This window comes from Castanea sativa, chromosome 2 (assembly GCF_040712315.1).
Source record: "Castanea sativa cultivar Marrone di Chiusa Pesio chromosome 2, ASM4071231v1".
Taxonomy (NCBI): domain Eukaryota; kingdom Viridiplantae; phylum Streptophyta; class Magnoliopsida; order Fagales; family Fagaceae; genus Castanea; species Castanea sativa.
Genome location: NC_134014.1, coordinates 38000300 through 38025366, shown reverse-complemented (window position 1 = coordinate 38025366; position 25067 = coordinate 38000300). Strand labels below are relative to the sequence as shown.

At 35.4% G+C, this 25067-nt stretch overlaps 1 protein-coding gene across 2 annotated transcripts; it reads left to right on the top strand.

Moving 5' to 3' along the window:
• The first annotated feature begins 218 nt into the window (after nucleotides 1–218).
• Nucleotides 219–7914, top strand: LOC142623598 (uncharacterized). 2 transcript variants are annotated; one of them, XM_075797039.1, is made up of 17 exons: nucleotides 219–273; nucleotides 705–824; nucleotides 1676–1751; nucleotides 2133–2254; nucleotides 3234–3284; nucleotides 3379–3495; nucleotides 3590–3709; nucleotides 3874–4009; nucleotides 4241–4414; nucleotides 4902–5057; nucleotides 5386–5492; nucleotides 5776–5866; nucleotides 5966–6107; nucleotides 6434–6593; nucleotides 6692–6808; nucleotides 6957–7083; nucleotides 7440–7914. In XM_075797039.1, the coding sequence occupies exons 2-17, from the start codon at nucleotides 715–717 to the stop codon at nucleotides 7677–7679; spliced, it is 2046 nt and encodes a 681-aa protein (XP_075653154.1). In that variant the 5' UTR covers nucleotides 219–273; nucleotides 705–714; the 3' UTR covers nucleotides 7680–7914. The 2 variants fall into 2 exon arrangements, with proteins under 2 accessions (XP_075653154.1, XP_075653153.1); XM_075797038.1 differs by lacking the exon at nucleotides 219–273 and adding an exon at nucleotides 323–503.
• The last annotated feature ends 17153 nt before the right edge of the window (nucleotides 7915–25067 follow it).

Genomic DNA, 25067 nt, shown 5'->3' with positions numbered 1-25067 from the left:
TTTTCAACCAAAAACTATGTTATTGTCAATACCGAACACCTTCTACTAACGAATTCGTTAAAATTGTCAAAAAGTTGGCACATAATAACAATAACATGACCTACATGGAGTTCCACTGTCCCTTCCTAACTCCTCCTATATATGACCACGTGATATTTTCTGTGGGACTCAAATTAAATTAGCCTTCTCATGCTGTGTGTAATTTCAGATCAAAAGACCAGACCAGTCCAGTCCAGCCCCTCAAGAGAAACCGTGAAACAAAGAAAAGCTGAGGTTAGCATTTCTTGCACTGCATACAAAATCTATAGTAAAAAACAAAACAGTCAATGTGAAAGACAGAAAGAGAGAGTAACATACATTTCAATTTTCAAGCAGCCTTGATGTCCTTCCTTTTCTGCAGTTATATAAATGGCATTTACTTACCATTATATATACATGCACGTTTGGTAAGCAATCAAAGCCAGTAACGATTATACATATATAGAAAACCATATTCAATTCAGGTACTCAATTTTCTTAAGACTTGGGGCTTATTTTCCTTTTCCTGTTATGGATTAACAGATTTTGTTGCTATAATATTTGCTTATTTCCTTTTCTTTTGCTATAGTTGTTCAACCTATTTCTGCTGTTCTTTCCAAAACAATAGAAGAGCACTTTATAAAACTCTCATTGTTTTGCATTCATCATGCAAATGGTTTTTACAGGTCTTTACATATGGAGAAGGTAAACCGGATTCGGAAATGGGGCTCTCTTGTTGGCTGCTTAGGAGTGATTTTCCTGTTTGTGTTCTTGCTTGCTGATTCTTCGGAGAAGACCCCATTGAGGTTCTTCCCTAGACTTTTGCTTCCTCTACTTTCTATAACGTACTTTCCCAAAAATAACATATGTGGTAAGCATTATTTATGGAGAGAGAGAGAGAGAGAGAGAATTCTCTAGGAACATGAAGATAAACCGAGTGTTTAAAAAGTTTGATTGGTGGGAACGAAGGCAACATTTCTTTAGCATATAGTCACGGAGTCTTGGAAGTCACTGCTGGTTCATTATAAATGTTTTTTGTTGTTGTTTCCATTTACTTTATATATATATATATATTTCCTGAATTTTGTTTTCTTTCTGGAAATTAGAGAGGGGGTTAAACTTAGGCCCAGGTTAATATTCATAGCAATTCAATGTTGCGATGATTCATAGCTTCATTGGAATGTTACTCCTCGTTTTCTGTGATAGAACATTAAAAAGGTAAAAAAACATAATAGCCGTGTGACATGTAACGACAAGTTATCCTTAAAAAGAGAGAGAAAAGAGAGTAAGGTCACATGCTTCAACTTCTACAGTTGGTCGCTTGTCATTTTACCTCGTATGACAGTATTATTGGTATCTATTGCTATAAATTCCACCACACAACATAACATAGCAGAACACTTTTTTTTTTCTCTCCAAATATATATATATATATATATATGTATGTATGTATGTATGTATGTATGTATGGGTGATTGCATATTTTAAAATCGAAATTTCATAGTCCATTGGGATTGTTTATTAATCTTCTCACCACTCAGTAGTGAATGCCGGCCAGTAGTATTATATATGATTATATATGAGTTGTTGACCTACCTTTTACAAAGCAACAAATTTTACAAATTTTTAATTACTCCTTCACATATGCAATATGCAGGAGACTTCTATCATCAAAACGCAATGTCCGAGAATCAAATCATAATGTAAAACTGATTACCAGCAATGATGAGCAGGTAAATATGCGTCAGCTTTGTCCACATATTCTAATTGTCAAAAATAAATAAATAAATAAACCCAGCAGCCTGGGTTTTCAATTGCATATGGACTCGATTTTATTCTTTGCTGACATATTATAGACACAAAATTTTGTAAGAATTAGAACTTGAAATCAATCGCATAACTCACCGAATCAAAATTCATATACTTAGAACATTTGCAGTTTCAAGCATGTGAAAAAGGGGCTATCGATTCATTTCACTTGCTACATCTAAATATAAAAATATTGGAATAATTAAGTAATCCATTTATAATTCCAGCATTTTCTCTTTTAATTTTCCTACATGATAATGTGCTATGATTTTTTTTTTTTTTTCCTGATATGATACATCTTTTAGGTGGTGGTGAATAATGGCCTCGTGCGAGTCATTTTGTCGAGGCCTGACGGTCATGTCTTGGGAATACAGTACAATGGAATAGATAATTTACTTGACACAGAACATGAAGAATACGACAGAGGGTATGTACATTCATTCACTTGCTTTTAATTTTGGGAGCAGAGTCAGTAAATCCAATTCTTTGGATATTGCTATGAATTTTAGCTCAAATAATGTTATATTATTGTTTTTTCATTTTTTAAAATTGACCAATGAATTTATTAAACATTTTTCTTATTCATTACAACTAATTTTAATTGACCTCACAATTCAACTGTTGACCCATATTGTGACCGAAAGACATACAAAGTCGAATTCCAGACGTATCAAAAAAGTCAAGGCCCAGGACCAATTTAACGACTTTAATTGATCATAGGCCTAGAAATTTTGTTAGCGTGTGTATGAAATTAATACTTAATAGAAGAAAAACTCATAGTCATAGATTTGGAACATAAGAAGTCTCCAAATACCCAGTGTATACGTAATTGAGAACTAAAGTCTGCATAGAAACCATAAAGTCTAAGGTGTTAGCTTTGAAATACAAGGGAACAATGATTTTTTTGAGTGTTTTTTTTATTTATTTAATATTTTGCTATCAAAGATTAGTCTTTTTCTAAGAGGATATCTTGTATTTTCTGAACAAGGGAAAGAAAATGGAATTGGAATTTTTCCTTCTTCTTCACATTCAATTGATTCTCTTCTACACCAATTACATGGATATTTTTTTCCAAATATAAATGATAGCCCTTATACTTATACTTGTCCATCATCCACACACTTAGTTACACAAGAAAATGACCATTAAGGACACAACTTTTTTTTTTTTTTTTAATTTTATGTGAGATACAAATTTTACTCTAAGTCTAATTTAAGTGTATGTGTCTAAAGTTTTCTCCTGTAAATTTGCATTCTGGCTCTTGCCTTCTCACTTTACAAAAACTTGTACTTCTGAAGTGATTATCACATTAAAGATGCGTGGTGCCAAACACAACTTTAAAATACATAGAAATGTACACAACATTAATATTTTAACATGGGGTTGATTCAATTATTTGGTGTCAGGTATTTGGATGTTGTATGGAACGAACCAGGAAAACTTGGTGTCTTTCAGAGGTAAATTTATGTCCCCTTTTGCACGGATATGATATGTAATCTTTTGGTAGGTCTTCCCCCCAAAACTGAAATTAGGTACACGAATGATTTGCAGAATAAGAGGAACAACATTTAAAGTTATAACTGCGAACAAAGACCAAGTAGAACTTTCATTTACTTCCACATGGAATAGTTCGCTTCGTGGAAGAGTTCCTTTCAATATAGACAAAAGGTGCATATGCAAGACCGTTAATAATATAAATAGGGCAGTAATTTTAGTCTACAATTATATATAGTATTAATTAATCTAAAATTTAACTTTACAGGTACATATTCCAGCGTAACGTTTCGGGATATTATTTCTACGCAATATTTGAGCGCCTTGAAGGATGGCCTCAGGTTGAAGTGGATCAAATTAGGATTGTTTACAAGCTCCATCAAGACAAGTAATTATAAAAACATGTTTATTTCATTTCATTAGATTATGCAACACAATTCAAATTGCCAATTCTTAGACCTACTCTTTAGTGAAAAAAAAAATAAATAAATAACACTTTCTTTGGCAATTGGCAAAATTGTTGATGTTGTGATATTTGAAATTAATGGTCAGATTTCGGTTCATGGCGATATCCGATAGTATGCAGAGGATCATGCCATCGGCGAAAGACCGCGCCAAGGGTCAACCCCTTGCTTACCCTGAAGCTGTTCTTTTGACCAATACAAGCAATCCTAAATTAAGAGGAGAGGTACCCTAAAATCCATTTTGATATTCAATTTTTTAATAGTTTTTTATTTACAATAAAATCTATATATTTCAAGGCTTTTTTTTTTTTTTTTTTAAATTTTTTATATTGTTCTCTCTCTATCACTTCATTGTGTTTTGGTCTTTATTTTGTGGGGGTATGCCTTTGGCTTTAGTTCATACTTTTGAGAGAAGAGTAGAATTGAGACCCGTGATATTGTATTGTGGGGCGCAGGTGGATGACAAGTACCAGTACTCGTTGGAGAACAAAGACAATAACGTTCACGGGTGGATAAGCGAAGATGACCCAGCCGTCGGATTCTGGATGATCACACCCAGCAATGAGTTTCGTACATCGGGTCCCAACAAGCAAGACCTCACTTCCCATGTGGGCCCCACTAACCTCAATGTAAGTCAAGTCCACCGAATCCCATACCATCCCATCTAAATGGCAAATTTTTCACTTTCCAGTTGCTTACCACAAAAGATTGTTCTTCTTCCAAATGATAATACTAATATAATAATAATAATTTTGAAGGAAAATGTAACAATAGAGTTTGATTACATCTTACCGACTATATTTAATATTTTTTATAATTAATGTGAATTTCAAAAGTTCACAATTAAATTACATTTTTTTTTACGTTTGTAAAATTTTTAATACCATGAGAAATTAGCTTCAAATTAGTTTGAGCAAAACTTTGTTCAGAATATTATGAGTGTTATATGTCTTAATTTCTCCATAAAAATATAATTAATTTAAAAAAAACGTTTGCTATGATGATTCATCACTAGAATATTCTTGAGCCGTGTTATGCTCCACTAATTAAGGGCATTCAACATATTTGTCTTATTATAGAATATTCATAATTCTAGTTTGTTGGTGCAATGTTCAGATGTTTGTGAGTACTCACTATGCTGGGAAGGAAGTAGGGATGAAATTTGAAGAGGGTGAGCCATGGAAAAAGGTTTTTGGTCCTTCATTTATATATCTTAACAAGGTTTCCGAAGGAGATGATCCCCTCACGCTTTGGTCAGATGCTAAAGTGAAGGTATTATTATTAAGTTCAGGTGTTAATTTTCTTTGAACTTTAAAATATTAATTAACTCAAGTAACTATTATGTATTAATTAATTAAGTCGTACTAGCTGAGAGTTTTATAATTTAACTTTTAATTTTTAGTATTTTCAACAGATATATTAATGATTAAAATTCCCCCTCTCAATTATTTAATACATAATACTCATTCTCTCTTATGTTATGAAAGGGAGTATTACGTTAAATTTATTATTATTTAAGAGGAATGAATCCCGAATTGCTGTGCTTTAAGAGTACTCAAAAAATTTACAACCAACTCTTACTCGTTTTTATTTTTTTCAGATGCTTAATGAAGTCAATAGCTGGCCATACAATTTCATCCAATCGGAAGATTATCCTACTTCTGACCAACGTGGAAGTGTTACCGGTCAATTGGTAGTCCGTGACAGGTACTTCCCTTGGCAATTACATGATTTGATCTAAAAATTAATCCTCCAATAATATTGCATAGATGAGATGAGTTTACTTAAATGGGTACAATGTCGGTTTGTTAATAGACTATTTTGTAAAACTTTTAATACCACTTATTTATAGGAAATATAACAAAATTTCAAAAAAAAAATCAGATTTTTTTTTCTTTTTTTCTTTTTCCATAAAATGTTTCCAAAACTATTTCCTAAATCAATGCTTTTAGGCCATCATTAACGTTTCCCTGATTTAATCAATATTTAGGTACATTCACGAGAAACTAATGTGGGCACAATTTGCTTATATTGGTTTGGCCGCTCCTGGAGAGGCGGGATCTTGGCAAAGAGAAAGCAAGGTACATAATTTCTCAGTACATAATTTTCCCTTCGGATTAGGAAAGGTGACCAACCACTAATTTTAGCTGTAAACTTTGATTCTTGTTATTTTCTTTTAGGGTTATCAATTTTGGACCCAATCCGACAAGGAGGGCTGTTTCGAAATTAAAAATGTCCATCCTGGGGACTATAATTTGTACGCATGGGTCCCTGGCTTCATAGGGGATTACAAAGCTAACACCACGATTACTATTACAGCAGGTATCTTCAGCATTTACATTATGCATGATAATGTATTTTTGCTAGAGCATGTTAGAGTATTAATCAAATGGTTAAATTTATCATTTCTTAAAGGTAGAACTTTTTTGGACAGTTGGTTATTTCTCATGATATTGAAATTAAACTTTGTATCGACTCTACTTAAAAAAATTCTCACATGTTAGTTTCCAGTAGTGAATTACAAGTTTAAGATGATATGTGAGGGAGAATGTTAGAATATTAGTTAAATAATTAAATTCACTACCTCTTAAAATTATATCAAACTGGAGATGAGTCTACTATAGCTTCATTGATGTCCAATATTGCAGGTGGGAAAGTAGAATTGGGAATCCTTAGATATGGGCCTCCAAGACAAGGTCCTACCCTGTGGGAAATTGGCATCCCTGACCGCACCGCGGCTGAATTTTATGTACCAAACCCATATGCAACACTCCTGAACAGCGTGTACACCACCACAACATCTGACAAGTAAGTCAAAATCAACATACAGACATTTCTATTGCAATCTTAACAAAATTTCATTGCTTACTTATAGTTAATTTAATTTAATTTTTTTTGACTTACAGTTTCAGGCAATATGGCTTGTGGGAAAGGTATTCAGATATATACCGTAATCAGGATCTTATCTACACTGTTAATGTCAGTGATTATAGTAAAGATTGGTTCTTCGCTCATGTTAACAGGTATATATAATTTTTTTTTTTTTTTAAAACCACAGGTATATATAATTGTTGGTTTCCTTTTTCTTTTTCTTTTTTTCACATTTCTTTATATGTTTCCAGTATTTCAATTTTTTATTTTTAAAGTCTTTGTTCTAATATTGCATTTCAGGCGTGTAAGTAATCGGACATACGAAGCAACCACGTGGCAGATTAATTTTGAACTTGAAACTGTGGACACCAATGGAAACTACACACTCCAGTTGGCCTTGGCTTCAGCCACTAACGCTGAATTGCAGGTTTCAAACTTATGTTTTATTTATTCTATACATTTTTTTGTTATTATTAATATTATTGGTTAATATCTAAAGTATCTAATTTACAATTAAGAATTTCGCTTACATAAAGAATAGTAGTACTCATTACTCACAAAACAAGCATGCACATAGCAAAGAGCTACTATTCTCATATTTGGAATTTAAAATTTAAAATGATATTATAGCTTAAATTACGACATTTACTCTAGATATGAATATATCCATTTCAAATGAAAATGATTCTCTTCTAACGTTCAAAACTATCTTCTTCTTCTTTTTTTCTTCTTTTTTTCGGTTGATATTTTGCTTATAGTGTTATTTTGTGAATGGATTGCAAGGTTCGGTTCAACGATGCCTTAGCCTATCCTCCTCACTTTTCAACAGGGGTTATAGGCGGGGACAACGCCATTGCAAGACATGGAATTCATGGTCTATATTGGTTGTACAACATTGATGTAGCAAGCAATCTACTCCAAGTAGGAAAGAACATAATCTACCTCAGACAGTCAAGGAGTTTGAGTCAATTTCAAGGAGTCATGTACGACTATCTTCGTCTAGAAGCGCCTCCTGAAAATTGATCGTGTACAAGATGTTAGATATTGATTTCTCTCTAGGAAAAATACCTTGATGCATATACAAGTACCATGTAGAAAAGTAGCCATGATAAGTATAGTATATAAAGCCTTAAGGCAGGGAATCAACTATGACAAATTAAGTTCAAAAGGGAAATGAAATTTTGTTGTTACTACCAAACTCAACTCATTCAGATATGTTCCCTCTTGTATGTCATTGAAACCCTAACTTCCTTACAAATCTCTAAGGAGATTTTTGTTACAATATCAACAAGGAGATTATTGTAACCTTGTTGTACAATATTGCTCAAAATAATATAAATAATAAACTTGGTTCTTTATAAACAAGCATTATATAGTATATACTCAAAGGTAATTCAAACAAGTAAACAACACCTAAGACTACATCAAGCCAACATTAAATAACCATCATGGGCTTGAAAGCCCAGAGCAACTGAAGCCCGAAACAAATTGACCCGACCCAAATGCGCCCCCAAGGCCCAAACATCAGGTACGTTTCCTATATTTTAGTTAATTATATTTCGAGTTTATCTTTGAGTTTTAAAAAAAAAAAAAAATCAATTAAACTCTTAATCTTTAGGGGTTTTCACAATGACCACCTTTTGACTTTAATGGTGGCATCAATCTAGTCAAAATCGCTATCCTTATCCTAGTTTTTTTTTAATTTTTTTTTATAAAATTATCCGTAAGTCAATTACTCATCGAGTTCTCTAATCATGAGTGGCATGGTAGAAATTTAACCAAATGGGAAGTCCACTCTGCTGCAAGGTTACAATGAAGTCGTGGATTTCAATTTTTACAAGAATAAAATCAAAGAAAGTTCAAATTTTATTGAAAAATGTCATCGATGTAATTAAAAACAAATTGAAAGGCTTTCATCATAGAATTCATTTCATCTGAGAGAAAATTACAACAACAACAATAAAAACCCTAACAAACAAACAAACAAACAAAGACAAAAACAAAAAAAACAAAACAGCTCCAACTACATGGAAAATGACTACTTCTCTAACTTTGATTTAGGAGATTGACTTATGACATTGGAAGATGTTGGGTACATATATGATCATATCCATCACCTAACATCTTTTTTGAGAACCCATCACCTAACATCTAATAGCCAATAGTAAATTACTCATATGACATTGACCATTAAATCCATTAACTGCCTCATTAATATTTCAACCCTAAAGGATCCGTCTAGTGGATTTTAATATCTTGTGAGATCCATGAGATTCAAGCCATCTAGGATTAAAAGCCAGCAAGAAATTCCTCCATGACTTCTTAATCCGCATGTATAAATATTTTTAACTATGCTAGACATATGGGGGGTGGGGGGAAGGGGAAGGGGAAGCCCTTGGCTTTTCCAAAAAGATTTGACTTACCTTTAGTATTTTCTTTAAACTAAAATCTCTTCTTGTTTTAATGAAAATTTGCCACATCACCTATTAATTAAATAAAATGTGGAAATTAAAACTCACTACCACTTGCTATTGTGTATGTAAAATAAAATGAGATCTCCAGTTAAAAAAGTATTGAAAGTAAGCCAAACCATTTCCAAAAATCTTCATCTCTCTTTATTTTAATGTCAAAAATTCAAAATTTAGAATAAATTTTAGGTAATGGAGGTAATGGCCCTCTTCATTTTTTTTAAAGTATAAATACTCTTTAATTTATTGTTGTCTCATTTATTTTTCTTTTAATGTTGACTTTTTTGTCATATATAAATCATTTTGTTTTTCTGAAAATGCCCCTATCCCTCTATTTTAATGTCAAAAATTCAAATTTTAGAATAAATTTTAGGTAATGGAGGTAATGGTCCTTTTCATTTTTTTAAGTATAAATACTCCTTAATTAATTGTTGTCTCATTTATTTTCCTTTTAATATTAACTTTTTTGTCATATATAAGTCATTTATTTGAGGAGTAATATATAAGTAAATCCCTTTAGCAAAAAAACAAATTCAAAAATAAAGTCATACACATTTTATATTGAGATAATTAAGAATACAAAAATGCAATGATACATTTAACTTAGTCTTTCTTGAGAAAAATTTCTAGCTCCACCACGACATGAGTTATGTATGTTATCATCTTTGAATGTTGTTGTTGTTGTTCTCAAAGATATTGATGGCTGGCTTTTTTCCTACTAATTATAAAGAGTCCGAATTTGATAAGGATGGAGTGTAAAACTAATGTTTTAGTTTTACACCATCTAATAAGAGATTGCTACATAAGTTTTTACTCAAAATTCAATACATCTTACCACACATAATAACATCTCAATATACTCACAATTGACTTAGATTTTCAACTAGAATTGATTGGGTGTGATTGTGTCTATTCTTTAATATATAACATGATGATATGACTTGTTAGGATTGGAGGGTGTAAAACTTGGGTTTTACACCATATCCTTATAGAATTTAATCCAAGAAAGTCGATTCCGTATCGTACCGACTGATACAATCGAAATTTGTTGTATTAGTGCTTAGGCTGGAACAAAAACACAATTGTTTCATTCCACTCCAAATATCAAGATATACCAGCCGTTCCGAAAAAAAATACTGGATATCAGTTAGAAAATGAAAATTAGTCGGTAAAGTGCAAACTAACAAAAAAAAAAAACTAGATTCTTGTTGTCACTTCCACTTTTCCGGTAGCAAAGTGGTCGCCAATCATCCTCCGTCTCCTCTATGTCTTTGGTTCTTCTTCTTCACACCTTTCGTCCAAACTTGCTCCACTTCTATCTCACTTGTTGCCGACTATTGTTTCTTTAAACTTTCTTTACCTTTTGTTTTTATCAAAGAAGAGAAGTCACCTTTTGTTAGGTGTGGAGGTGTGCCCTGACAATGACACCCACTCATGTGAACTAGGACAATTCAAATTTCAAATAATGTTTTTTTGAAAAGACACAAGTTTCAAAGGCCTTGACAACTCAAACTTGTATTATGGCCAAAATGTCACAATAACACTATTTTTCGAAATATATATCAATCTACCACTGTTTTGAAATATATATAGGGATTATAAGTGCACAATTGCACCTGGACCCAAAGACAATTATGGGCTCAGGCCCAATGAGCCATAAACAATGAAATTTGTAGAGTGTGGGCTTGAAATCTAGATTAGAGGTACTGAGAACTTGATAACAGACTATGGTGTGTAAACACTTGTAAATAATGAATGATAATTGCAGATGGACCTCCTCGGACGTGAGCCGAGGACTACTTCTGTATTATTTCTCTTTCTTTCTTAAAGATTACAATTGTTCATCCCCCCCTTGGTTACAGACTGCCCCCCCTAAATACTTCTTCTCTTGATGCTTTATCCACGTGTTGCTCAAATCCCCTCCCCTCTAGATATTTCTTCTCTTAGTGCCTTTGAATAGTAACCAGAAGTTTCAGGTCTACTGTTCAGGGGTCACATCCCCATTAATGCGGCCAAGGAGGTAGGTGCAGAGTCTTTAATGTGGAGGTGGCAGCATTTGCTCATGATATTTTTCTAACACCGGTGTATTTAGAAGGTTCAGGGTTTCCCCCTCTTAACCAACAGTCTTTCCGGAATTCTGCCTTGACCTTCGTAATGAATCTCCGAGTTCTCTTGGGTCTGTCCGAGGAGAAACTCACCCTCGGATGTGTCCTCGGACCCTCGGCGTATGGGCCGATTCGCAGTACTAACAAATTCTTAGCTCAAGAACAGATCGGCCCTCCTTGCTAGAGCTCAAAGGCCCAAATGCCCGCTTGGGTCCTTTTACTCCCCACAGGGATCTACCACTTTTTGAGTACTCACGTTTAAAGAACTCAAGTTTTCCATGGTTCTGGAGTTCCATGAACTCGAGTTCCATAGAGAAATTTTGAAATTTTTTTTATGGTAATTAAGTTCCATAAAAAATTTTCCAACAATTTTGTAGGCAAAATTTTCAAAGAACACAAGTTACTCGGAAAAATCGAGTTTCAAAAAGGTGGTAGATCCCTACATATTTCCAAAATAGTGGTAAATTGATATATATTGATAAACAATGGTATTTGGCTGTTTTGGCCCTTGTATTATTACTACAAGTACAAATGATTTGCCATCTTTATACAACTACAAACTTGTATTATTACTATTATTATCACCATGTAATCTATTAAGTACTCCCTCCATCCCATTTTTTTGTCTTCTATTCTATTTTGGGATGTCCCAAAATATTGTCCTGTTTCTAAAAATAAAAGTCATTAATTTACTAATATTCCTATTATACCCCTACTTTATTTTCAAAACTATTTGAAAAGAAAACTAACAAATATTTAAAAAATCAATTTAATTGGGGCACCTTTTTAGTTGCCTCAGTAAGAATAACTTTTTTTAAAAAAAAGGTGATAAATTAATTTAAGAGTAGTTTTGTAAACTTATACATTTTTATAAGACAGACAAGACAATAAATAATATTCCTTTAAAAATGTTGACTTTTCAAATCGGACAAACAAATTAGGACGGAGGGAGTATTATCTAAGTACATCAATTTTATTTTATTTAATATTAATGAGCTGACAAATTAATCACAAAGTTAACATATTAAAGCATAAATGTAAATTTATTATTTTTAAATATTTGTAACAAATTATATAGATTTTGACTAATACATATATAGCCGTAATCTTGAAACGGTACACCGATATTAACCAGTACCGAAATATTTCATTTCCTTGACCAACCGAAATGGCATCCGGTATAATATTGGCTCCCTTAATTTAATCTCAATTATAAAACTAGCACATTCATCCCCCCTTTACCTTGATTTTAATTTCATCGTGTTTCATTGCATTTCGGTCATTTTCAAAGTCTTGTCAAATCACTATTTTTTTTTTTAATTTTCTATTCTTTTTCCCCTCTCTCTCTCCCCCTTACACCAATCACTCGCTTTTGTCTTTTCTTTAGAGTACTGCTATGAATGCAATATTGTACAAAAATTTCAAAACAAGTTTAAATAATAAGTTGTTATTGGTTCTCATTTAAGCTCACCATTGACATAACTTTCTTATCTATTATTAACAACTCTTTATTTAGGTTTTGTTGTGAAAATATTGAGCCAGTAGCTCTCTCTCTCTCTCTCTCTCTCTCTCAAAGTGTTAAACATTTGTGACCACAGACACACACATATGGGTTGGATTCAAGTTATATTTGGTATAACTCTAAGCAATGTTACATCACCCAATAACTTGTTATATAATTCATATTTTGAAAATCCTACCGTTGAATTACATATTCTATATGTTCTTAACATTCATGCTAATTTTCATGTTAATTGGATGTTATTTACTATATGATCTACAAACTCATCTTTTATGCATTATTTTAAATTACAAAAACTTGAATTTAAACATTTGTTTGATGACATAATTATTAATCTTTGATCACTTTGAAATTTTGCGAGCATGAAGAATATACGGAGATAATGTAATCTAACGGTGTATTTGTCGAAATTCACATTCAATTAAAAAATATTAAGTGGTGCAATATTGCTTAAAGTTATATCAGGTGTAACTTGAACCCAACCATATATATATATATATATATATATATACATACACACCTCGATGATAAAAAGGTGCAAGTGAGGAAGGGAGGCTTCTAAAATGTGAGTAGAATATTTATAATGGAAGAAACATTTTATTTTATTTTATTGTTTTGTTTATTGTTTTTATTTTTTTAAATGTTTGAGTCTCCAAATGTGTGGACCCCCTAACTCTTTTATTCTTTCTCTATTTATAAATAAATAATTTTGGTTTAGGTTTAAGTTTTATGTTTTTTATTTTTATTTTTTAGAAGACGTTTAAGCTTTTTTTTTTTTTTTTTTTTTTAATCAAAATAATTATCAATGAAATATTATAACTATGCTAACTTGTTTTTACTTTTTACCCCTTTTCAAAGAGGAATTGTGGAAGATGCACTAGAGACATCCCATATCGTGCCTGGTCATACCATTCAAACTCCTGGTTCCCAATGATGATCCTTAAGACTTAAGTCACAAATTTCAAAATATACGCTACCTTTTTTAATTTTTATTTTTTTTTGGAATAATATCAGCTACCCATTTCAAAAATGGGCTTTTATTATACAATAGTTGCACAACAAACACTTTTGAGTTTGATTTTACTTGCATATCCCGCAAAATCTAAAAGTCCCTTCAATTCAAAAAATCTCCAAAGAACCAATAGATTTCGAAGCACAGATAAGGGAGATTGACAAGGCACTAGACTGGAAAGGACCGGAGAATACTCAAAAAGGTGTGGGCACTTCGGACTCTTTTTCTCCATGTTCACATGCTCTTGTCTCTAAGCCAAGTGAGATCGTAAATACTCCTCCAAATGGGCCAACGGGAAATGTGATAGGCTAAAAATGTATTGACCCCTTGTGATGAATTAATTAATTAATTAGTCAAATAAATTAATTAGGTTCAATTACATGCAATGAGCGTAGTAGCACAAACAAATCACCAAATAACTAAATGCAGCGAAAATTAAATTTGACACGGTGATTTGTTTACGAATAGAGAAAACCTACATGGCAAAAACCCCACCAGGTGATTTTAAGGTTATCACTCCCGAGAATCTACTATTATCAAAGCAAGCAGTTACAAGTAAAGGAATCCCAATACTTTATACCAACATATAGTTGAACCCTTACCCCAATACCTAATTGGACTTGTTCAGTAGTGACAATCTCTCATTGTATTACACGGCTCCCAGTACGTGACTAACCAAAAGATGCGTAGATCCCAGTACGCGACTTGATCACCAACTTAAGAAGAATGTTGGCTACAAAGTTCTTCTGTTCTTCAGCAGCTTTTAAACCTCGATAGATACTAGTTGTCGAGCTTTAAAATTCAGCATTTCATTACTGGATTCTTGGACAGACTTGCATAACTTCAATACTTGGACTTGAACTCTTGTTCCTTGAAGTATTAAACACATCCTAGATCTATCCAATTACAAGTAAAGTGCATTTTGTCAAAGGATTAGCCAACACATAAAATGTTGACATATGTTCCTAACATCCAATCACATATGTCCTAACAATCTCCCCATTTGGCAATCTGTGACAAAACTAAAATAAACAAATAAACATATGAGAGAAGTCATAAATCACTCAACTCATACTCACTTGTTAAGTACAATAAAATCTATCCTAACGTAAACTCTTGAAAATTTTTGCAAGAAGAGAGTTTATGGCAAGGAAGAATTTGACAACCTGTATTTCTGAAACACTTAAACAAAACTCATCAAGGCATCTTTGTGTGAAACACAAATAAAAGTTTGCATACAATAAATAAGAACACATGTGTATAAAGAGAGAAAAGAAACAATACATGTAGAGATAGGTGAAAGAACATACATCAAAATATATAAAACAAATATGAGTACAATGTATGTCAAAATGGTCACAAGACCCATGTACAAGATCAATGTATCTAAACTAGAAAGAAGAAAAAGATACATCAAAATCCTCACTACATCCTTTATGAACACTCAAGAACACTCCCCCTATCTCCTAACTAACCGTCCCCCTTTGAGTATGACTACTCTTATCTCAAAACTACTTCCCTTTTTGTCACAGGTGACAAAAGGGTAAGTACATCAAGTAAACATCTCATCATCACTAGGCGAGCCAACATCCTTATCCTCATCACTGCTGGAGCCATCGTCACTCTCATCCTCGGACGCTGGTGGAGATGGAGAAGAAGCAACCGTGAAACCACTCATCACAGCCTGTCGTCGTGCAATACGACCCACACAGGTGTTCACTTGAGACAACTCATCACTAAGTGTGTCATGATGGCCTCAAGAGTCATTCCACCCGCTGAAGACGAAGGAGCAAAGGTGGACAGAGCAGTAGAAGCTGGAGGAGCAGTCGTCTTGGTCTGAGTCTACCTCGAGTAAAGCTGTGCAAAACTCCACTTAACAGAAGCGGCAATAATGGCACACATGTAAGAGAAGTGGGGAGACTCAGGATAAGAGACAGAGAAATGGCGAAGGAGCCGCGTGATAGCTGAAGGGAAAATGAGCTTATCACGAGTCGCCGTATCCTTATAGACATCTATAAGGCATAGAATGAAGTGAGTAAGGAAATCTATGGTAAGGTCCTCAATGAGGGAAAGCAAAAAGCGAGCACGAGGCTCTGTGATAGTGCTATAGTGAGAAAGAGGATGGAGAAAAAAGGTCATAACCATCTTAAGAAACCTCAGACCTTTAGCAAAGGTCGTGCAATGGGTGAACTGACGATCACCCTAAAAAGAAGGTGTCTAACAGAAATGAGACGAGAGTTCATCTTTGACACAGTCCTTAGATGCTCACAACCAAGATAGTCCGAAAACTCTACCCTAGGAACGTGTAGTACCTCAGAAACAATACCCGGAGTAACTACCATGCGTATACCCCGAACATGAGTGACAAACTAGGGTATAGAGGTGTCAAATCTGTGCATATTGGAGTAAAACTCCTGTGTGATCATGGAAGGACATGTGACAGGAATTCCACAAAGAGACTCCCAACCCCTACTGTGAATGACAGTGGGTAGGTCAGTGTCAGATAAATCGAACAGAATGACTTGGCATTCCGAATGAATACTTCGTCGTGAAAAGTTCTCAAAGAAGTCCGATTTGGCCTTCTCATCATGGAACTGTACGTGAAAAGGAGTTGGGTCAGAAAGAGAAGAAGATGAAGATGGCCCAGAACGAAGAGGGTTCTGAGACGAAACAGATTTACGCTTAGGTGCCATGATGCAACTAACGTAAGGGAAAGAGAGAGAGAGAGAGAGAGAGAGAGAGAGAGAGAGAGAGAGAGAGAGAGAAAAGAGTACTAAGCAACACGTATATAAAAATATATAGAAATATATAGAATTGAAGGTACGTATCCATGAGAATGCATGAACATGTGACATGCACAAAATAAATACATCATGGGCTTAGCCCAATCCAAACCTACTAGCACACAGCATAACAGCAAAGTAAACACACATCTAAACGCATGAAACATTGTTATAATGCGAGTGTGATGCAATGCATTAGGTTTTAAACTTATTTAAGCAACACCTATCCCAAAAATTGCATAAAGCCTTCATCAATTTTGAAAAACCCCAAAAGTTTTCAAACAACTTAAAACCTAGATCAAAATGCATGAAATGCATGAAGAATGAGAGATAGTGAGATCATACCAAGTGATTAGAGGCAAGAATAGGCTAAAAAACACATGGAGTGAAGGTTTAGAGAGAGAAAAGTAAGTTTGGGAGGTGAAAAGCTTGAAGTTTGTCGAGAGAGATCGAGGGAGTGAGATTTGAAATCACGATGGCTCTTTATATAGAATCCTCATAAGCTCGATCGATCGAGAGCTATCGAGCCTTAAAAAGGCGCTTTTCAGCTGTTGAACCAACTATCGAGGATCAAGCAAGAGGTTTGTCAACAAAGAAGCTCGATGGATTGAGGTAGCTATCGAGAAGTTATTGAAGAGACAGAAAGTTTCTCGATTGATCTAGATAGCTATCGAGAGCTATCGAGATTGCGATAAAGAAAAGCTGAAGAGTCTTGATAGATAGCCTATTTGTCAAGAGCTATCGAGGAGCTATCGAGATTCCTTAAGAACAGTTTTTCAAAGAAGAGAAAAACACAGATATGAATGCAATCAAGCATGCTACTCAATTAAAGATCCAAAAAATATTTTAAGCTCTCAAGATCATCTCTCAATGAAGAAAAATGTCATGCATTTAGATCCAAAACACACACACACACACACACACACACACACACACTAAACAAGTCTAACCAATTTTATATTTCAAAAACAAGTTAAGACAGTTTAGTGAGCATACATTAGTACATGTAAACCTTGTGATGGCCAAATCACATTGTACCTGCACATGTATCAAAAGTAGCAAAGAATATTGCGTGTTGTGTGTGAAAACATCACAAGATTGCATAAGTGTCTTTATGTTATGACGATTTGAGATATGTGTAAATCAATTTAACTCACACAAGATCATAACTATTTGATGGGGACTATCACCTTCAAGTTACATCCTATAACTCCCACATCTCCTAGAATACACGCTTGCAATCATATATAAAGCATTTTGATCTTTTTGCTTTTATTGTTTCTTTGCATATTTTTCTTTTATTAAGCATATCATGCATGGACATACAAAAGAGAGAAAAGAAATACCCAATTATGTTAAGCTTTTTGACATTGCACTTTTGCTTACAGATGTCACTTCATGATTGGCGGGCAACCGTGGTGAGATGGTTATTTATGCCTTTCTCTTAGGAGTTTTTAGTCATTCCCGTCAAAAAGAGTGATACGAGTGTTAAGTACAAGAGATTACTTAATCTTACTCATCACAAACAAAAAGCCACAAAGCTCACTTGCTTAGTTGTGCATAGAGATGCTCATCTAAGCTACAAGAGATACAAAGTTTGGAATACTTTGTTTCATTGGCTATTCAAGGTACACAAGTACCAATGTACATAAACACACACTTTTTTTTTTTGTATTTTTCTGATTTTTCATTTTTTATTTATTTTTATGAATGGAAAAAAAAAAACTAAAATGCAACCAAACAAAAACAAGCCAAATAAAGCAATGCATAAAAACTAGACTGTCTCAAATAAAAAAACAAAACACACAAGTAATGCAAACATAACAAAAATAGGGAGAGAGAAAAAGTGACTAAATCACTTAGAGTCCTTTTCCTTCCACACATTGGAAGAACCTTTCCTTTGAGCAAAGCCTTGAATCGGCAGTGAGGGAAAAGAATTGAAACCGTTGAAGTTCGAAAGGAACATGAGGGCCTTGAGGAGATTTCCAAGGGGAGAAAGAGAGGATGAAAGCTGATTCTGGTTTCCCGACGAAATCATGCTATTACTTTGTTGAGTGGCTAACCACTTATAGCAATTTGGTCAAGTATGTCCAGCTGCACCACAGTGATGACAGAGATGCTGCTTCTTCTCTTTGGACTTTTGAACATTACTCTTCTTAGCCCTAGGGTTTTTGATTTCCTTCTTAGCAAGCTTAGGGGGTGCTCGTAAGATAGATTTATCCTTGTCTATGTTCTTACTAGCTATCACATTTTTAGCATCATTATTATCAAAATCAATATTGTTAGTAGTAGAAACAAAAACAGTATTACTAGAAGAAGTAATATTAGAAGAAGAAAAATCATACCCTAAACTGGTTCAATCGGAGGTAGATGCTAAGCATCTCATCAAGCTTTGCACTTGAGGTCCTCTCCAACTGAGCTGTCACTTGGAACAGTTCTACCTCAAGTTTCTTGGTTCTCTCAGCCAAGAAATTGTTTTCAAACCTTAGTGCTCCAATAGTCTGATTGGCTTCATCAAACTTTGTGGAGGGTTTTTCTCGTTCAAGCTCCACATCACTAAGCTTTTTGTTGGCCAACCTATACAGCTTCTCATGTTTTTTCAAGACCTTGTACAACTTTGCATAGGCTGTGTGGATGTCACCTTACTCATCCATCTTTTCAAATTTTGACTCCACTAAGTTTTCTTCTTCTTCCACATCTTTTACAATCCCTTCAGTGGGATTGATAGTGGCGGTGAAGGCATTTAGAATTCCATCATCCTCATTTTCGGAATCATCCTCAAGTTTGGTGTCACTCAAGGTAGTAGCAAGTGTACTGACCGCCATCTCTAGCATCCTTCTTCCCTTTTTCTTGGCTCTTAGACTGTGAAGAACTTGATTGCTTACGGTCCTTGTTGAAGCCCTTTACATTGGCATTCTTCATGAGCTTCTTGAACTGCCAGGTGATGTAGGACTTCATTTTAGAATCTTCATCATCAGAAGACTCATCAGTGCCATTGCTCTTGGCCTTCAGTGCCATGCTCTTGCTCTTGCTTGACTTTCGGAGCCTAAATAAACCTAACTCATAGGTTCGCAGATTTCCAACAAGCTCTGTCAAAGGAATTTTATCAATATCCTTTGATTCCTCAATAGCCATGATTTTGGCATGAAATCTCTTGGGTAGAGATCTGAGCATTTTTCTCACAATCTTGGGTTCTAAAATAGTTTCCCCAAGATTAAATGCTGAGTTCACTATGTCCTTGAGCCTGGCATAGAACTCATCAAATGACTCATCCTTCTCCATCTTGATTTCTTTGAAGCTAGTAGTGAGCCTCTAAAGTTTCGAGTCTTTGACAGCCTTGGTTCCTTCATAGGTTGTTTGCAGAATGGTCCACGCCTCCTTTACAGTTTCTATGAAGGAGATCTTCTTGAACTCCTCATTTGTGACCGCACTGAATAAGGAATTCAATGCTCTGCTGTTGAAGTTAGCCGATCTTTGCATCATCCCAATCGGCCGGTGCTTCCTTCGGCTTGTCCCAGCCTATCTTTACAGCTTGTCACACCTTCTCATCTAAGGACTGCAAGAAAGCTCTCATGTGTACTTTCTAGTATACATAGTTAGTTCCATCAAATAAATGAGGTACAATAAGTGACTGTCCTCTATCCATGACAAACAAGGGTCAATGGATCTCACAGCAAAGATTGAACCCTAATCAGAGTGTACCTGTTCTAATACCACTTAATAGGCTAAAAATGTATTGACCCCTTATGATGAATTAGCCAATTAATTAGTTAAGTGAATTAATTAGGTTCAGTCACATGCAATGAGCGTGGCAGCACAAACAATTCACCAAATAACTAAATGTAGCGGAAATTAAATTTGACATGGTGATTTGTTTACGAATGGGGAAAACCTACACGGCAAAAACCCTACCGGGTGATTTTAAGGTCACCATCCCGAGAATCCACTATTATCAAAACAAGTGGTTACAAGTAAAGGAATCCCAATACCTTATACTAACCTACAGTTGAACCCTTACCTTAATTCCCAATTGGACTTGTTTTGTAGTGACAATCTTTCCTTGTATTGCACGGCTTCCAATACGTGACTAACCAAAAGATGCGCAGATCCCAGTACACGACTTGATCACCAACTTGAGAAGGATGTTGGTTGCAAAGTTTTTCTGTTCTTCAACACATGAAGATCGTGAAATTGCTTGGTCACAAAACTCTATGGTATACAAACACAGCAGTTTCTCAAGAACTAGGGCAAACTAGGTTTCCGGTTACACTTGAGGAATTATATTCTTGTGCAATTGTGCTCTTGGCTGTGTAACCTGATACGACCCTTAAAATAATCCTTATATATGTTTAGGGTTGTGAGAAAAGAAAGCTCAAACACATACTCACGGATTGGATGAAAAATAGTCCAGAAAAACTGAGTTTCATAAACCTCAATAGATAGCCATCTATCGAGCTAGCTGTTGAGCCACGGGCTTCAACAGCTTTTAAACCTCGATAGATACTTGTTGTCAAGCTTTAAAATTCAGTACTTCATTACTTGATTCTTGGACAAACTTGCATGGCTTCAATACTTAGACTTGAACTCTTATTCCTTGAAGTATTAAACACATCCTAGATCTACCCAATTACAAGTAAAGTGCATTTTGTCAAAAGATTATCCAATACATAAAATGTTGACATATGTTCCTAACATCCAATCACATATGTCCTACTAGGTTAAGCCTTTAATTGGGGAAAGTAAGGCCACTTCAGCATTTGTGTTGGGCCCGGGTGATGTCGTTCGAAAGATTTCAAGCCCACCAGGGAAGGGTGTTCAAGTGCCACAGAATAAGCTGTGTAGTTCAGCCAAAGGCAAGAGTGTTCGTAAGGAATCTAAGGGGATTGGGAGAAAACTAGAAAAAACAATTGTTTCCCATTAAGAGGTGATGAGAGATCAAATTGAAGATCCAAAAAGGAAATTGTGTGACTTTGTGAATTCTAACATCGTAGATATAGTGCCTGGGAAAAAGCTGAAGCTAGATGATGCAATGTCCTTGGGGAAAGTCTTTGAGGATCAATTTGGATCAGCGGAGGTTGTTAAGCAACCCCGACGGGAGCAATGAATACTTTGAGTTGGAACTGTCGGGGTTTGGGAACCCCGTACAGTTAAAGCACTAAAGAAGATAGTGCATGCTAAAGCTCCCAATTTGGTTTTTCTTATGGAAACCAAACTTCCTCAAAAAGCCATGAAACGAATGTCCAATATAAAGAATTTGCTAAGATTGGCTTAGGGCATGGTAGTACCAAGTAAGCGGAAGAGTGGTGGTCTCGCTTTGCTTTGGAAGCCCGAGATTAAAGTGGAGGTACAGACTTTCTCACACTAGCATATTGATGCGGTCATTGATTCTAGTGGTTCTACGGGGTAGTGGCGCTTGATAGGATTCTATGGAAATCCTGATACTTGTGGAAGGTCAGAGTCATGGGCACACTTATCCCAACTTGCTGCAACAAGTAATCTCCCTTGGTTGTGTGTGGGAGACTTCAACGAGGTCCTCAATGTTACCGAGAAGCAAGGTGGGTTGGTTAGGCCATCCTGACAGATTGATGGCTTTCAGTGCTGTGTCAATTCTTGCGGATTGAAGGACATTGGCTATATGGGTTCTTGGTTTACATGAAGTATGTTTCGAAATGACTTGGGTTGGATTAGGGAAAGAATTGATCGCAGCTTTGCAAAAAGAGAGTGGATTAATTTGTTTCCAAGCACTAGACTTTATCACTTGGCATCCTCGGCATCTAATCATTGTTGTTTGATGTTGAGGTTCAATCAGAAGGTACAACGCAAAAAACCAAAAAAGATGTTCAGATTTGAGTCCATGTGGCTTAAGGATGGAAAGTGTGGTGATATTGTAAAGGAAGTTTGGACAGAAGGAGAGATGATGGGTGTGGGAGATAAATTTACTTGTTGCATGGAGAGATGTAGAGAGGCTCTGTCTAAGTGGAATATGAAGGAGTTCGGCCATATTGGGAAACAACCAGTAAAAGCACAAGACTTACTTCAAGCCTTGGAGGCAAGATCAGTGGGGATGTCAAACACTTCGTAAGTCTGTTAGCAGAGGGTGGAGGTTAATCGACTATTGGATTTGGAAGAGAGAATGTGGAAGCAAAGGTCTTGTAACTCTTGGTTAAAAGAGGGTGATAAAAATACTAGATTTTTTCATGAGAAGGCCTCGAATCGTAAGCAATGAAACAATATTATGGGTATCATGGATGAGTCAGATACATGGCATGAAAATGAAGAAAAGGTGGCTGATATTATCACAGGATATTACCAGAAACTTTTTACCACATCCCAACTTGTAATTTGTTAACAATTTCTAGATGCTATACAATCGAGTGTGACTGCATAGATGAATCACATGCTCACCAGAGGTTTTACTGCTGCAGAGGTTAAAAAGGCCCTTGATCAGATGTATCCTCTAAAATCCCCGGGACTAGATGGTATGCCCCCTCTCTTTTATCAGCATTTTTGGACTATTGTTGGTGATAGTGTAGTAAAATGTGTTCTTGATTTTTTAAGTACTGGTATTGCACCACCTAATTTTCATGAAACACATATTGTTCTTATTCCCAAGGTAAAGAGCCCCAAAGGTCTTAGAATATAGACCCATTATTTTATCTAATGTTGTCTATAAACTGGCCTCTAAGGTTCTTGCTAATAGGCTTAAGACTCTTATACTGTATCTTATCACTGAAAATTAAAGTGCTTTCCTATCTAAACGTCTAATTATAGACAATGTGCTTGTTGCTTTTGAGGTTATGAATACTACTAGCCAAAAGAAAAGTGGAAAAATGGGGTCTTTGGCTTTAAAACTTGACATGAGCAAAGCTTACTCTATTCGCATTAATGGTGTTCCTCAAGGGCGTATTGTCCCATCTAGGGGTTTACATCAAGGGATCCCCTTTCTCCCTACTTGTTTCTTTTGTGTGCAGAAAGTCTCTCAGCCTTAATACATAGAGCTTTAGATGTTGGCACTCTTCGAGGCCTTTAGGTTTGCAAACGTAGTCCCCACATCACTCACCTCTTCTTTGCGGACGATAGCTTACTTTTTTGTAATGTTACAAAGGCTGATTGTGAAGAAATACAAAGACTTCTAAAGGTGTATGAAAGAGCAATAGGACAGCAGGTGAATGGGCAAAAAACTTCTCTCTTCTTCAGCCCCAACACACCTAAGGAAACTTAAGAATATGTCGAGCAAAGGTTTGGAGCTAACTTTATCCGCCAACATGAGAAGTACCTGGGTTTACCATCCTTGGTGGGCCGAAATAAAAGAAATACCTTCCAACAACCAAAGGAAAGAGTAGCACATAAGTTGTCTGGTTAGAAAGAAAAGTTTTTGTCCATGGCCGGTAAAGAAGTTTTAATAAAGGCTGTTGTTCAAGCTATCCCAACTCACACTATGAGTTGTTTCCTTCTTCCAAAGTCCTTGTGTGATGAGTTGAATAGTATGGTGAGTAATTTTTGGTGGGGGCAAAAAAATGATGAGCGTAAAATGGCCTAGATGAAATGGGAAAAGCTGTTTACTCCAAAGGCGAATGGTGGGATGAGTTTTAGAGACCTAAGAGCTTTCAAGCTTGCCCTTCTAGCAAAGCAAGGTTGAAGGCTGCAACAAGAATCCAACTTACTCTTTTACAAAGTGTTTAAGAGCAAATACTTCCCCAACACAGACTTTGTTAATGCACAAATAGGTAGACACCCTTCCTATGTTTGACGTAGTATTTTAGCTGCACAACCTATTATTAATCATGGGATGCAGTGGCAAGTTGGTGATGGAAAGAGTATTCGGATTTGGAAGGATAAGTGGATCCCTATTCCATCCACTTATTGGGTTATTTCACCAAGGACCTTACTGCCAATTGATGCAACAATTGATATCCTCATTGAGGTAGAACACGACACCTGGAGAGTTGATCTGGAAAGAGAGTTGTTTATTAACTTTGAGGCTGAAAATATACTAAGCATTCCACTAAGTATTTGTCTACCTCGAGACAAGCTGGTTTGGGCAGCTACACCAAATGGCATTTTCACAGTGAAGAATGCCTATTGGATTGCTATGGTTGCAACAAGTACAGGGCAAGTAGGAACCTCAGGTGCTAGTGGACAAAAACAACTTTGGAAAGCCATTTGGAGTGCTAAAGTGCCAAACAAAATAAAGAACTTTGTCTGGAGAGCTTGTCAGAACATAATCCCTACAAAATCCAACTTGTGTCGAAGACAGGTGCTTAGTTCTGATACTTGTGAGCAATGTGGAAAATGCAATAAGACAACTAGTCATATTCTGCTTCATTGTGACAAGTCTTCCTCAGTTTGGGTTGCCTGCGGTTTGGTGATGGAAAGGGATTGTTCTTTTGTAGATATGTTATGGAAGGTGAGTAAGGATTTGGGCCCAATAGATGTTAACCTTACACACTTCATGGCAATTTCTTGGAATTTATGGAATGACAGAAATGGGGTGAGGCATGGTGAGGTACCAAAAACAGTG